We start from the raw sequence: 16136 nt of genomic DNA, 5'->3' as shown, positions 1-16136 counted from the left end.
AAATAGTTTATTTTAAATTAACTAGATTAAAAAAATGTCACAAGCGCTAACAGGTAACTGCCAAAATAAAGGAAACACCAACATAAAGTGTCTTAAAAGGGTGTTGGTCCACCACGAGCTGCCAGAACAGCTTTAATGTGCCTTGGCATAGATTCTACAAGTGGACCTAAACCATGCCAGGAAAATACACCCACACACAATAACATAAACTTTGTGTCCCTCATTGACTCAAGTGTTTCCTTTATTTTGGCAGTAACCGGTTGCTTACAGTCGGGAAGGCTGTAATTTGGGCAGCATGCACGCCAAACATACAGCTTGTTGCATTGTGGCCGTAGACATATACTGAGCAAAAATATAAAAGCAACATGTAAGGTATTGGTCCGATGTTTCATGAGCTGAAATAAAAGATCACAGAAATGTTCCAAACACACAAAAAGAGTATTTGTCAATTTAAAAAATATATAATTTCTTTACATCCCTGTTATTGAGCATTTCTCCGTTGCCAAGATAATCCATCCACCTAACAGGTGTGGTACATCAAGAATTTAATTAAACAGCATGATCATTACACAGGTGACCTTGTGCCGGGGGACAATAAAAGGCCACTAAAATCTTCAGTTTTGTCACACAACACAATGCCACAGATGGCCTGTTTTGAGAGAGAGTGCAATTGGCATGCTGACTGCAGGAATTGCATGTTCATTTTTCTACTATAAGCCGCTTCCAATGTACTTTAGAGAATTTGGCAGTACGTCCAACCGGCCTCACAACCGCAGACCACGTGTAACCACGCCAGCCCAGGACCTCCACATCCGTCTTCTTTACCCGTGGGATCGTCTGAGAGCAGCCACCTGGACAACCGAAGAATTTCTCCACAAACTGTCAGAAACCGTCTCAGGGAAGCTCATCTGCATGCTCGTCATCCTCACCATGGCCTTGACATGACTGCAGTTTGGTGTTGTAACTGACTTAATTGAGCAAATGCTCACCTTTGATGGCCACTGGCACGCTGAAGAAGTGTGCTCTTCACGGATGAATCCCGGTTTCAACTGTAGGTTGGGAACAGAGTGCCCCATGGTGGCGGTGGAGTTATGGTATGGACAGGCATAAGCCACGGACAACAAACACAGTTGCATTTTATCGATGGCAATTTGAATGCACAGAGATACCGTGGTGAGATCCTGAAGCCCATTGTCATGCCATTCATCCGCCGCCATCACCTCATGTTTCAACATGATCATGCACGGCCCCGTGTTGCAAGGATCTGCACACAATACCACAGGCCACAACCAACAGCCTGAAAAAACAAAGCTCCAGGGCCTATCATTTCTTAATCCAGCCCTGGATAGGAATCTGTGTGTTGGAATGACACACACTAACACGTGCAAGATCTCTCATTTACTCACGCAAACGCATGCTGACACACACACACACACACCCCCACACAATCAATCATCATTTTAGAAAAGGCCTATCCCCTAGTCCTGTAGGCTTATTCACACACCCATGCATTTTTGTCGTAGTATGGAAAGGACAACCTAGTCCTTAGGGCTACTTCTTTATGACTGACTAGTCAAGGCAAGTCAATGCTAAACATGGGTCCTAATAAACTACTGTTGGTCAAGCTGATGGTTCATCATGCTACCTCATATACCCCACATCATGACTTCTATTGTCTGTGAACGGTGCCTTGTCCTCTGGGTGTCCACACACACATACTCTTAAGAGTAGTTTTACTGTTGTTTTGGGTCACCCCAGAGGTCTGGTTTTGATCCTATCACCCAGACCCGTTTAGCTGAGAACAGCTCAGGGGGGGAGAGAGTTTGCCTGGCTACCCAAACTCCTTGCTCCGGCCAAACGCTACATCACGCCCACGGACGTTAGTGTCTGGATCCGAGTAACCTCCCCGAAGATTTCTAGAACGCAAACACATTCTGACTGGTCCCAAAAACCGATGGGTAGGGCCAGAGCCAGAACACAGGTGGGTAAAGTGCCATTTTGAAAATTTGTAATACTTTGATACTCTGATGGGTTACAGATGTTCCCGTTGCTGGTGACTTTGACTTGTACAACACCCCTCATTTTAACGTCGCCACAAACGACTTCAACGAAGGCAGTCTCAGACTGATGTATGTAGCAAACATAGAGCAGTATAATTCTTCAGTTTTAGTCATCAGAGAGGAGGGAGAAAACCAACACAACCTGGGGGAATGTATCCATAGACCAGTCTATTCCGTTTAAATCTAAATCCAAGGCCCTGCTAGGTACTGTGTTGGCACACATCTTGTCTCCATTCTGCTGGCTTATTATAGTTTAGCAATGGGTTTAAACCTAGGCGGTTGCTCCCAACGCTGGGGCTGTTATCAGGCTTATCAGGGCCAGTGAGGAGAGGAGGGCGTGGGTGTGGTGGCAGGGCCAGTGGTAAGGCCCACTTTTAAGTGGAGTAGTGTTTGTTTTTCAAACACTCAACATGCCTGTTTCCCATAAGGTTCCTGTAAATGTTTTAGGTTCCCCATCCCCCTGTCCTCTCTATCAACACGGAGACAATCTGTCCACCACACACAAGTACGGCCACATGCATACACGCACAGACAGACATCAGCAGTGGGCTGACCCATCATTGAATGGTCAAGGTACCCAGCATGCTTTGCAAGTGTTTGTTTTAACATTTCCATTTTGGTCATTCAGCAGAAACTTTTGTCCCGAGCGACTTACAGTCAATGCGTTCAACTAAGGTCAATAAACAACAACATATCACAGTCATAGCAAGAAAAGAAAAATCTGTAATCTTGACTGAGAATATTATTGTATTTGAAGTGATCTGTTGGTTTATTCTATAGGTTTGATCACTTTGCTGACAGGTTTAAAGCTTTTGAAAAAGCTAACATAAGTGCATGTGCAAGATGGGAGAAATAATGCGTATTCTGTTGTAATCTTACATTGCCTCTTTCCTTGAAAAATTATGAATGTGATATAATGCTTACTTCATTAAAAATGTATGTGAAATTGAAATTTCGCCATAGAATCAATAACAAAAAAATACGTATTTTCAATGTCGGTAAATTACATATTTTCAATGTCCGGAAAATATGTATTTTTGGCGTCTGAAAAATACAAGTGAAGGTGTCTGTATATTTTTCCCGAATGCACTGTATACACTGAGTGTACAAAACATTGGGAACACCTGCTCTTTCCATGACATAGACTGACCAGTTGAATCCAGGTGAAATCTATGATCCCTTATTGATGTCACTTGTTGAATCCACTTAAATCAGTGTAGATAAAGGAGAGGAAACAGGTTCAAGAAGGATTTTTAAGCCTTGAGACAATTGAGACGTGGGTTGTGTATGTGTGCCATTCAGAGGGTGAATGGACAAGACAAAATATTGAAGTGCCTTTGAATGGGGTATGCTAGTAGGTGCCAGGTGCACTGGTTTAAGTCTGTCTATAACAGCAACGCTGTTGGGTTTTTCACGCTCAACAGTTTCCCATGTGTATCAAGTGGGGGTTGTTTTGGGATGGGGAGATCAGCGGGGACCTGGGAGTTTGTTATGGGGGAAGACTGGGGGAGGGGCTGGAGAGGATATGGCTGCGGTCTGGGAGGGGGTGGGCCACAAGCCCCTGTGTGTGTGTGTGCGTGTGTGCATGCGCGTGTGGATTTATTCAGACAGCTGCCCCTGGATTGGGTTGAGTTCACGGCATCCACAGGGAACAATTTAGGCTTTGTGAGGTGAGGGGGCTGGGGGGGAGTGATGGTGGGGAATTCAGGGGTTGAGAAAGAAGAGGGGGACACGGTCAGAGGGAGAGTTGGTAAACAGCTGCTAAAAGACTCACGGCACCCATAAAACTCCCCCTGTCCTTTTTAAGTCTCACCTTTGCAGCTTTACTGTGATCTATTTACTGGAGTTTAATACCGTTTGACTAGTGTTTCCCTGTTCTAATGAGATTGACTTTAAAGACACAGGTAGCTGCTAGGGGCACTCAGGACAATGAAACTAACAAGAGACCATGGGTGTGTTCAGTGAGGTGAAATGTACTGTTCATATCTCTTCTACGCAATACATTTCTATATGAACGTTCGGCAATATGAGAGGAACAGTCCAACATGTTTACCACTGAGACTCAGAGAATCAACAATCAGAACTAGCAGGGACAGAGCTAACGGTAATGTATTTTGATTCATATTCCAACCAACTAACTAAATCGTTACTCATTATCATCACTTAGAGAATTAAAGACGAAGCAAATGTCTGATCTAATCTGCGGTTGTTTGTATGTTTGTAGTCTGGGTTGGGTTTTGTGAGATGAGTGATATAACATCAATTCTCTGATAGAGAAAAAACATATAGAGGTTTAGAGAAAACAACGAACAATCGAGTTATGCTCACACACTTTTGTTTAGTTCTTTAGTCTGAGGTAAAATTACAGCGCAAAGATTTAAAAAAAAACATTTGTCATCACTGGACAGATGGGAGATAGTTGTGGAAGTACTGTGGCTTTGTGTCCTACAAGTGTTTGGTTCTTTACAGTAAAACTCCAGTAGAAACAATAAAAAACTTCCATAAAAGTTCAAACCTGCATTTTTACAGTTAACAACCCCCAGCTTCCCTCCATAGGGACTTCCCCCAGTTAGCAGCACAGCTATGTCTCAGTTCCCTTCCGCCATTTTGATAATGGGCTACATGACAACAGTGGTGTAAAGTAAAAATATTTTGAAGCATTACTTAAGTAGTTTTTTGGGGTATCTGTACTTTAATATTTATGTTTTTGACAACTTTTACTCCACCACAATCCTAAAGAAAAGAATGTACGTTTGACTCCATACATTTTCCCTGACACCCAAAAGTACTCTTTACATTTTGAATGCTTAGTAGGACAGGAAAATGGTCCAATTCACGCACTTGTCAAGAGAACATCCCTGGTCGGTCATCCCTACTGCCTCTGATCTGGCGGACTCATTAAACAAAAATGCTTTGTTTGTAAATTATGTCTGAGTGTTGGAGTGTGCCCCATGGCTATGCGTAAATAAAAAATAAATGTAAAATTGTGCTGTCTGGTTTGCTTAATATAAAGAATTTGAAATGATTTATAGCACTTACTTTTACTTTTGATACTTAAGTACATTTAAAACCAAATACTTTTAGAATTTTACTCAAGTAGTATTTTACAGGGTGACTCACTTATATTTGAGTCATTTTCTGTAAAGCTATCTTTACTTTTACTCAAGTATGACAATTGGGTACTTTTTCCAGCACTGCAGGAGAAATGAGACAGGTGGGCGAAAGAAAGAACAAACAGACAGAGACAGTATGGTTTCACATAAGATGCAACGAGTGAGTGGGAGAGGATAGGAGAATAGAGAATGAAAATGAGAAGGTTATTGAGCGGCACCTCTAGTATGTTTCTCTCACACACAGCAGAATAGACAGGGTCTATTGTAACGTATTGGGCCGGGAGGTAAACCAGTAAATACACTGTGTCGAGAATCATCTTTCACACTGACATCAAATGGTCTCTGAGGAGATGGGCCACCGAGGAAGGATCTTTGGTTGTCATTACAGTCAACCATGGTCATAAGACTCTCATAATCTCTCATGCTCTATCTTCCACTTCAGCCAGTGGCCTCCTAACAGTTTATGTTGTGATGGTCTGGGGGGGAGGGGAGCAAGGCCAAGGCAACGGGATGCGGGTGCGTGTGTTTTGTGTGCAGAATGGGGAATGAAGCCTGAGCTGAGACACTGGCAGCCTCAGGACAGGGAAGGGTAGCATGGAGGTGAATGGGAGAGATGAATGAGAAAGAGAGAGAGAAAAAAAAGCTTTGAGATCCTATAGCTTAGGGATTCTAAATGAATATTTTTTTTTCATGGGGGAACCCAACTACATGTGGGGACTGCTCTGTCAAAGAACCTATTGAATCTCTATTTCACTGGGGTAAGAAGAGACACACTAGCAGTACTGTTTACCATCTCTCTACTTCTATAAGTGACTTTCAGCAGCACTGTGGCATGAAGAAGCAGTTTCACTTTGTTGTGGGAATGAAGTGAGTCTCACAGAGAAACAGAGACAGACACAGACAGGGAGATAGAAATAGAGACAGAGACACAGACAGGGAGATAGAAATAGAGACAAAGACATAGACAGGGAGATAGAAATTGAGACAGACACAGACAGGGAGACAGAAATAGAGACAGAGACACAGACAGGGAGATAGAAATAGAGACAGAGACACAGACAGGGAGATAGAAATAGAGACAGAGACACAGACAGGGAGATAGAAATAGAGACAGAGACACAGACAGGGAGATAGAAATAGAGACAGAGACAGATAGAAAAGCAATTAGAGAAAGAAGCAAGAAACCTGCCAGGATGCCGCCATCGACCAATGAGAAAGCAGACAGGTCTATGAATGTAGGCCTCTATTCAACCCGCATTGTGAATGTTCAGCTTTACAGCGTGATTGAAAAGTAAAGGCAATGTTCCCGCTGCACTCACGTAAATGCTCAAACGCTCAATCAGAAAGTTTCTATCAAGGAATCAGATTGAATAGAGTTCAACGTTTGACTGGCCCCAGCAGCCCTTACAGGTCAAAGATCACCCATTCTTTGTCAATGGGCCCTGAGAGAGTGAGAGACAGGCTGGGAGAACGAGAGGGGAAAGGAGGGCACGGACCCATTACACACATGACAGGGGAGACTGGGGGTTTTGTTTAGGGAATTACCTCAAATGTACACACCCATAATCATGTCATCATGTATTTTATGTATATACTGTTATTTCTATTGTTTAATTACCATTTTCATAATTTTATTTCACTAGTCCTGCGTGTTGGAACTCGAACCCTAAGACTTCCACTGTACCCTGCAATCACACCTGCAACCCTGTACATGTGACTGTTAAACCCTCAATGTGAATCTGAATCATTCTGGCCAACATACAATAGGAAACAGTGTCACATTCTTGGCAGTTCGCCCCCGAAACTTTTTTATTTTATTTTTTACGTGTGGTTAGGTGGCATTCACAGGTAACTTGAGATGCAGTTTCCTCAATAGAATGTCCTAACAAAGTTAAATAAGAGGGTGGAAGAAAGAGAGGGTGGGAGAGAGAGAGAGAGAGAGAGAGAGAGAGAGAGAGAGAGAGAGAGAGAGAGAGAGAGAGAGAGAGAGAGAGAGAGAGAGAGATGTAACTCTACCCATCTTTGTCCCAACTATGGCCTAACACAAACAACAAACTGACTAGAATTATCAAATGAGCACACACATACTGCACTAGTACACAATTCCCATTTGTGTTTACTTTTCAAAATGTGAGCGTTCAGTTGTCATATGAATAGATATAAGACTGGCTGTCAGTTTGAACGTTGATGCTCCACATTTATCTTTTTACGGTCTCTCCTATCTGGTGTGTCTTCCAGGAGACTGTACTTATCAGTCTGGCCTGAGAGACTCTGTCAACGCCCCACACACACACACACTTATTCCCATGAGGACACAGTATCACTCTGGCCCGAATGTGACAGGCAGACTATTCTCTCTCTGTCTCTTTCACACACACTCAAGCATACACACACGCACACGGAGAGCCCTTTTGACTCTGTCCGGTGTGTTGCAGACAGAGAGCCCCCACTGACGTCCACTCTGTCTGTCTCTCTGTAGCAACCAAGAGTACAACGTCACAAACTATTCAGCCTATCTTTAACCTTCACCTTGTACTTCAGGGTGAATGCAGACAAAGGGTACCATGGTGAACGACAATCTGCAAACTCAGCACCTGGCAAAAGAGAGACTGCGACGGTGTTTGTTCAGTTTATGGGCCAGTTTTACAACACAGCAGGCCAAATCCACAGGCTACTTTAGACAGGGAACATGTTGTTAGGCTGGCATAAGCACTATTATAGGAGCAAAATGTCCATTATGGCAAGTGTTACATGAAGTACATTTTTGGGTCACTGTGTCACTCTTAACCACCTGTCTACCACCCAAGGGCCAAAGAGGATCCTGCGTCAGGGAAGCAGAATTTCCCTGCAGAGTTACCATAGTTAGCTTTGCATATTGCTATCTTAGCTGGGTCTCATTTAGAGTGTGCTTTGCCTGTGTGCTCCTAAGACACGGAGTGGCAGCTTTACACAGTCTTGATTGGGTGACGAAGAGAAGAGACAACAGTGACGAGTGTGATAGGTGAGACGTGACCTAAGATGAAGCACAATGATCTACATATATGTAGGATTGGAGGGTCTCCTTTCCTCTACAATCTAGATGAAGGGAGAAATGTGAATTGTGTGTGTGTGTGCGTATGTGCGAGCATGTGATAGGTCTGAATTGAGGTGGAATCCACACTGTTTCAACAGACAGAGAATCCCTCCATTTATGTCTCTGACATATCCCTCTGCTTTATCTATGCCCCGCCAATCACACTGTGATGTCAATAAAGTGGCCCCATGTTGAGCCTCGCACCCACACCGTGTTTACACACATCACCTCACCTCCCATTATATCCTCCTTCACACCCTACGTTATGATGAAACTCTAACGGGATCACACACAGAACCGAGAGCAGACACACAAGCACACACAGACACGCAGTGGTGTCCTCTAAGCAGACACAAAGACACAACTCAGTAAATAACAACATACACACATTGGTCTACAGTGACACAATCCCGAAGCGAGCACACAGGTACTAGTCAGACACCAAAAGACAGACAGAGCGACAGAAACAGACAAACTCTGGGTAGTAAACTACCCCCTCTGTGCTCCACCCTAACACCTACATCGTCTTTACTCACTTCCAGTTATATCCCTCTTCACACTATTTCACTCACTGTTTTGTTTGCACCCACACATATCCCCCCTCTCTCTCCCACACATACATAAATGCTCCCTTCCCCCACACACAACCAATACGCTGTAAATAATAAGGTAGAGATCAACTCTTAGAAAGTATCTGATTGTCCATATTTTCTGAGAGTTATGGTGCGTATATTGTAGTATGTTTTTTGTATCTGAAATTAGAGATTGACGTTGTTACAAATGTGACTGTTGTACTGATTGACAGCTTAAGAGTTGACTCAATAAAAGAAAACTGAAGTACTTTGACAGTTAGCGATTTACTTTGTAGCTGGAGAGGCTCAGACCAACATTCTGGAAACGTCTGCTTTAAGACATCTACACATCAATAAGATTCCTTCAAAGGCATAAATTGCACTGATTCCACTCCTCTGTTTCTCTGCTCAACTACTCCCCTTCCTCACCCTTTTTCTCTCTTTCTCTCTCTCCCCCTCAGTCAAAGCGGAGTAATCCACCACAGGTACATGTTGCTGCATGAAAAGTTCTGTCGACCTCACGGGCCTCTGTAACAGAGAGGAAGACAGGAGGGCTGAGGGGGTCCGCTGAGCTGAAAGAGGCCTTTTGCTGTCTGTTTAGTGCTGGAGGGGTGAGGAGGGTGGGGGGGAAGGAGCGAGGTGGGGATGGGACAGATGGTGCTATGGCTACTGTGAGAGGGGGAGCCAGGGATAGAGCCAGGGAGCGAGGCATGCCTCTTTTATTGTTCCCCCCCATCTCCCCCAGGTTTCACAAACACCCTCTCCTGAAAGGCCCAGCGATGCGATGCCAATTTGGGACGTATAAGGTTCTATCTGACATGTTAGTCAAAAATGATAGAGTTGCTCTTTAGGTGGTCCTTTACATGTGAGATATGTCAGAGTTTTGAAAAATAAAATGTATGATGAAAAAAAACACAAATCTGAAAGTTATATCTGTGTAAACACCTTTTAACATGGTGCTATAAGGTTCTATCTGCAATCCAATCCCAAATAATAATATGTAAGGTGACATACTTATTGAGTCCTGACGAGGAAGAGATCACAAGACAGTTCTGAGATCTGGGACTTAAAAAAATACTCAATATCTCAGAACAATGCCATGCGCAGATAGAACCTTACAGTCACAAGGTCTTAAATTGTCTTGCTAGCGTGCTGCAAAGGGTCCATCCCTCGCCCCTCCTGGGTCAGCAGAGGGAGAAGAAAGGGGTAACAGGGATGGATGAGGGAGGGGGGTAGAACAACCTCCTTTCCAGTCTTTTAAGCCTTGTTCACACTGCAGGCCTTAATTCTCATATCAGTTTTGTTTTTCCAAATCCGTTTTGGAATACTCACTGTCCGAACAGCAAGTTACAAGTGACCAAATCAGATTTGTGTGTGTTCCGACCGCAGTCATTTGCTGACATGGCTACGCTAGTTGTCATAGGTGTGTGCGCAGTTGTGTAGACTGATTGGTGGTGGTGCGTGTGATTTCTGTCACTCAGAAGTTTTAGAAAGCTAAGGTGACAACAATGCCTGCAATGGACATTTCCGAATTACTTTTAAATATTCAAAATAATAGTGAAAGAATACTTTTAAAGCCTCAAAGGACAAGATAATCCAACTTTCAAAACAAGTCTTTTTTGGGCTAGCCACAACCATCAACTAGCTAGCTAGTTAGCTTTCTAGCGCATTCACTAATTTGTTTGTAAACAATTAACAAGCTATCTTCCACGTGTTCTTATCAAACTGTCAACAGAGTAGCTAGCGAGCAACAAGCTATGCCAAATAACAGTCTAAAAACCACTCGAGGGCAAATAAATCAGATATGACCATTCAGACACAAGTCACTTGGCCAGGAATCAGATTTGTATCTGACGTCAAACCACCTATGAAGGTGGGTTGAAATACCCTATTCCATGGGCTTTTTGGCTGTTCAGACTACAGGAAAAAGAACAGATTCGAATCAGATATGCAAACAATTGGGATTCGAGTCACATCCAACTGCTAATGTGAGCAAGGCTTAAGAGAGCTGCATTCTGGTATTTTCTACCCCTCTCTGCTGCTGGGTTTTAGGGGCACATAGGAGGAGAGTGAGGAGGGCCAGGCGACACTGACTGCCCCTCAAAGAGGGAGGTTCAGGGGTTTCTTATTTCTTATGGAAATGGAACCACTGCAGGGCTTCTTTCTCTCTGTGTGTGCTAGACGTGGTACTGGAGGTCACAACAGAGCCCTGCTCCTCTGATACCAGCCCCTTCCTGTTCCATCTGTGTGTGTATTCTGTTTGTAATTACCTGAGGTAAAACGTCCCTGAGTGTTGGCATTCATTGTGTTGTATGACTCACATTGTTACATAAACATGCTGCAGAATACATAACTGAAGTTTTTAGTTGTCTGGGCAGGTCAACTTAAATCGTTTTTTGCTAAAAAGTTTGAAATCAAAAGGTAAAAGCATTTCAGACAAGGGAGTGCCAGCGTGACCAAAAATAAGCCATAAGGAACCAGACACACCCTCATAGTCCTTTATTTTATAGTATTTACCCCCACACAACCAACCTGAGGGCACCTTTGCCAATACAGGTTTAGAAAACATTACTTCAGTCTGTAGATCTATTGGCTGTGTTGTGATTTCCAACACTGTTTATGCCTGGTGTTTAGGCTCAAACAGGCCTCTCCATTCCTAGAAGGTAGGATTGCTGATTCAAGACTGCTGCTTTCCCCTAACAAATGTGCTTGTTCACACAAACACTTTGAAGGGTTTATTGACAGAAATTAAGGCTGTACAAACTTATGGAGGCTGGGTTCATAATGTAACTTGACACATTCTCCCAGGACACAGAGGCGTAGGTATTAAGCAGATTCGGTTGCAGGTTTCTTAAAACAAAAGGGACATACCTGAATTTGTCCAACAGAAATGTGTATTAAAAAGACAGTCCACCTAATGATTACATCCAGGAAACTGCTGATAGATCCCTGTGTCTGGTGTAGAGCATGTCCAGACACGGGTGTGCCCTTAAGCCAAGCCAGTGCTGGAGGCACAGACAAGCCTGGTCCTGAGAGTGAACACAACAGAAAGTGATAACGCACCACTCATACAAACCCCTAGGCCACTCATGCCAACTAGACCTGAAAGGATCAGAAGGGTATAATGGTCCTGTCCTATGGTTGTGTTTGACAAATACTATCCAAGCCTTTCAGATCAACACAGACTTAGAGTAGAGGCAGGGGCATCCTGAGTGACGCAGCATCTCAGTGCAAAAGGTCTCACTACAGTCTGGTTCGAATCCAGGCTGTATCACATCCGGCCATGTTTGGGAGCCCCATATTGCGGCGCACAATTGGCCCAGCGTTATTCGGGTTTTGCCATCATTGTAAAGACTTTGTTCTTAACTGGTTAAATTAAAAATAGTGTTGACAGGTTCCCTTGGGTCACAAAAGGAATAGTTCACTTACAATGTGCTACAGGTGCAAAGCTGTGTTGATTAGGAACACGAATGTAAATTGAACTGACCACAGCAAGAGACAATCGGAATTCTTAAAGGTTTATTGTAATAAAATTGTGACAAACTGTACAAATATTTATAGATGCACAAAAGTCATTTAAAATAGTTACTTTAAATGCTTACTGTGCGTCAAATAGCTTACAAACTATATCCTTCCCCTGTCTAGAACAGTAAGCAATGGTGAGCTGCTCAACAGCTCGGTAGGAAGAAGAGGATGCTACAGAGGGCTGAGAGCACCACACTACCTGGCAGTGCTAGACGTTAAAATGACGCCAACAACCACCTCACAGCTTATTCTACCTGGGGGGGAATAACAGAAGACTTCCCAACAAAAAAATTCACAATAGTGAAATATTAAAAACCTAACCCCTTTTGAACATGTTGACAGTATAAGCCATTTTAGATTTTTAATGTTAAGTCTACTGGGATGCAAGAGGTGTCAAATTAGTATGCCGTTTGTTGAGATTGACATACTCCACTTTCTCTGAACACTGACTACTGCGAAAAAAGGATCTATGAAAGTTAGGCAGTATTCCTCAAAGGTGTTTGGGCAGAAAACGTCACATTAAGGCAGTAAAACCTTTTAGAGGCAGCTCTTTTTACAACTGGGAAGTTAGACATTTTGTCTTGAGTCTTTGATTTCAGGGCACAGATAGGTGACGTGGTCCCGTAAGATTACAAACCAGCAGTGAACTGAATTATAAAACCACATTTTTGTAAATGTATAGGTTACTGAACAAATACTTGACTCCAGTTATACGATTATTTTAGTTTACATTTGTGGGAAGTGGCGTGAAGTATTATTACACCATGAGAAACTTGCATTAGAATCCCAGAGATGTTGTGTTTACACTTAATAAAGCCCATGCTTGCATGTAGTGTGCTAATACCACAGGACATATGCACACTACATACTGAGAGTCCCAGCAGTGCAATTAGAGCCTATGGGCTGGTAGTCAAACATTCTAAAGTGCTACCCAACGCTCTAACAAATACCAGGTGCTTTTAGAATACGCAAATTCAATTAAATAAGCAATCAAGTTAATTTAATAGGGGGAAACACTATGAAATGAAAATACAAAAAGGATCACTGTGGGTGGTCGATGGCCTTCACACCGACGCTGTTCGGCGTCGCGGTAGTGCCTGAACCACACTAGCTCGAGACAGTCATCAGGTAGTTCTTCGGCGGGCTAGTGCGGCCACCGATCAGAAACTGATTCTTGCAGTTGTTTGTGGGATCAGGGCTAGGGGCTGCTGCGGGCGCTAGGGACTCTGCCTCATAGAGGACACAGATGGAGCCATCCTCCCCGATGCGGTAAGAGACCTCAAAGGGGTCCACCCAGAGTGTCAGCTCCCGGGGAAGGAGGGCAAAGAGCTGATCGCTAGTAAGTCCGATCCGACCAGCAGCCCTGCCAATGATTGGGTCCATTTCATGATTCATTCTGATGCAGCGGTAGCCGGAGCCCTTCTGTGGTCTGTCAGGGAACCAGTGGTTCTGGTAGTGCTCTGTGAAGAGAAAATGTTCAGACAGACACGAAATTAGAAGTCAACGTGCTGCTTTGAAAACAAAGCCCCAGACAATAAAACTTGACAGCTGATGCTAGCTATAGACAAGTCAACCTCTTTTGAATGAGTTTGAATTACTGATATGGGATACTACTACCTACCAACTTTTGCCGACATCGCTCGCAGCCCCAAATATAGCTATGCTCGAGAATAGACAGTTGGTCGATCCTTCGATTGGGCCTAGTAAAGTCTCGAGACAAGCCTACCTAGGCTAACGAGAATTTTCTGCCTTGCAAAAACAGCAAAGCCATTCGACAAAACATCGTAAAATGACACTTAAGCAACAGGTTGGCTTTCTATTTCAACATTATCTAATATTAGGTAGAGCATTTGGCTGAAATTAAGTATCAAATCGATAAAACAAGACAGAAAGTGAGCGTTCGCTAGCTAACGTTAGTTTGACTGTCAGTTGAACAGACAAAGGCTAGCTAACGTTAGCTAGGTTGACGCTAGTAAACAAGCAACCAGTTTGTATAGGAAGCCATTTCGACATGAACTTTAGTACCGAGCAAATCTATTTCTATAGGAAATGGCTAACCAAATTACCTGATAATGACTGTTGAAGACAATCTCTGAAATCATGGAGTTGGTGTTCGCTCAGGAAGCCTCTTGTTCTCAATAGCCTGGAAACAAAGGTTGCTGCGGCCGTTACTTCGGGGCCTATTTCACTTCTAGAGGAGTATGCTTGGTTCATTTTGCCCGCAAAATAGTTTTCAGCTCGTAGAAAATAAGACGTTTTTTTCGACAGGAATGCAATGTGAAGCAGAGGTACCGTAAACTAACGTTGGCTAGCTAGCTGAAAAAGCTATGCGGGCCTCACTCCAGTCCAGGGCTAATCCTTCAGTAAATGGAATCTTCAAATAAGAAGCAGTAATATCAACGCGCCAACGTAACATTCAGCATTCTTTATCGTAAAATAATGGTTCGCTTAATGTTGTGGCCTCTCTAATAGCACTTCCAAGTTCTCTTTGTGCTTACATTACGGCTTGTGGCCTCTTTTTATCAAGGGACAGAGAATGGATGACGTCACTTAAGTGCCCTTTTAGAGTGATTGGCATTTTAACCAATGGGATTCACAGAGAAAGCGGACACACTGTGCGATGTGATTGGTTCACATCGTGGAAAACAATCTGAGAGCGTGGTGGGATTAACATGCAAATAGGGTTCCGTCCAACACCAAATATAGAAACTGACGTCAAACCCTGCTCTAAAAGTATTTGTGACGACAGTACGATAAAAACACCCCTTACCGTAAATTTCAAAGGAGAACAATTATGTTTTTCTCGTCTATGGTTTTTCCACTACACTAACTACCGTCTTTAACAACCATTGGCATGAACTCAAAATAGGTTTGATGACAAAATAGTTATTGTTTAAACTTTGCAGATACAGTAAATACGCTACACCAGGAAGAAAAGCTGCGAGAGAAGTTATTCGATCCCCTTCAGCCAAGTGAAATGAACACACTGTTATTGACAAAAACATTAATCCCAAGTATGCATCCAAGTATTAAACACAACATATTTAATTGAATCAATGCCAATAGAATTGTATTTGATGAAATACTTTCTCGGCTGCGGGGGACAAACTGTTAAATCACAGCGTTCAAGTGTATGGCGTTGTGATTCCGTTCCGCTGGTGCTACTTCAGTGACATCTGGTGGTTGGAAATTAAAATAGAATTGTGCAGTTTTGCCCATCAGTGAACTGTAGTCAGTGTAGACCGTAGCGTAGAGTAGTTAGTCTGAAAAAAAATATTAGCTCATATTTTAGAAAACACATCAGATCAATGTGAACATGTTGGCTATATGAGAAATCCATTCTCAACAGGAGCAGTAGGCCTCAGATCAAACACGTTCTGTTATTTGCCATCTGGTTTGCTCTTTGTCCTCCTAGACCTTTTGACCTGGCTATTAGTATCATGGTGTTCAGGTTAGATTTTTTTTGGTGGGGGTGGGGGGACGAGGGGGACGAGATCCATATCTAGTTCTCCAGAGCCACTGAGATTTATTTTCTCTTGTGGCCGACTGCCTGTTGCTTAAATGCCACAACCACATGCTTGACCTGCTTGTCTGAATAGCAAATGAACTTTAGCATTTATGCTCACACAGCAAAGGCCACAGCAGCTCCTGAGGTTGTGTGTATGTGATTGGTCTTCTCGCAGGATAAGGGCATGGCTGGTTTCTGGTCCATTGCAAATTGAAGAGTTCAACCCCACCGGCTTAATATTTACATTTCTGATCCTGTGGGTTTAGATCAGGGATGGGCAACTGG

At 43.2% G+C, this 16136-nt stretch overlaps 1 protein-coding gene across 1 annotated transcript; it reads right to left on the bottom strand.

The window, feature by feature from the left end:
• Positions 1 to 12322: 12322 nt before the first annotated feature.
• On the bottom strand, positions 12323 to 14887 carry LOC129843050 (protein BTG2-like). Its single transcript, XM_055911794.1, has 2 exons — positions 14410 to 14887; positions 12323 to 13803 (listed from the first exon to the last, which is right to left on the bottom strand). Exons 1-2 carry the CDS (start codon positions 14555 to 14557, stop codon positions 13451 to 13453), a joined length of 501 nt encoding a protein of 166 aa, XP_055767769.1. The 5' UTR covers positions 14558 to 14887; the 3' UTR covers positions 12323 to 13450.
• Positions 14888 to 16136: the final 1249 nt, after the last annotated feature.

This window comes from Salvelinus fontinalis, chromosome 3 (assembly GCF_029448725.1).
Source record: "Salvelinus fontinalis isolate EN_2023a chromosome 3, ASM2944872v1, whole genome shotgun sequence".
Classification (NCBI taxonomy): domain Eukaryota; kingdom Metazoa; phylum Chordata; class Actinopteri; order Salmoniformes; family Salmonidae; genus Salvelinus; species Salvelinus fontinalis.
The sequence above is the reverse complement of the archived record's forward strand: the minus strand, read 5'-3'. Positions and strand labels throughout refer to the sequence as shown.

What these genes read in the sequence shown, in the direction of transcription:
- LOC129843050 (XM_055911794.1), bottom strand. Translation starts at nt 14,557, where the DNA reads ATGAACCAAGCATACTCCTCTAGAAGTGAAATAGGCCCCGAAGTAACG. An exon ending in TCTTCAACAGTCATTATCAG is followed by an intron (nt 13,804 to 14,409) that starts GTAATTTGGTTA and finishes TTCTCTTCACAG; the next exon opens with AGCACTACCAGAACCACTGG.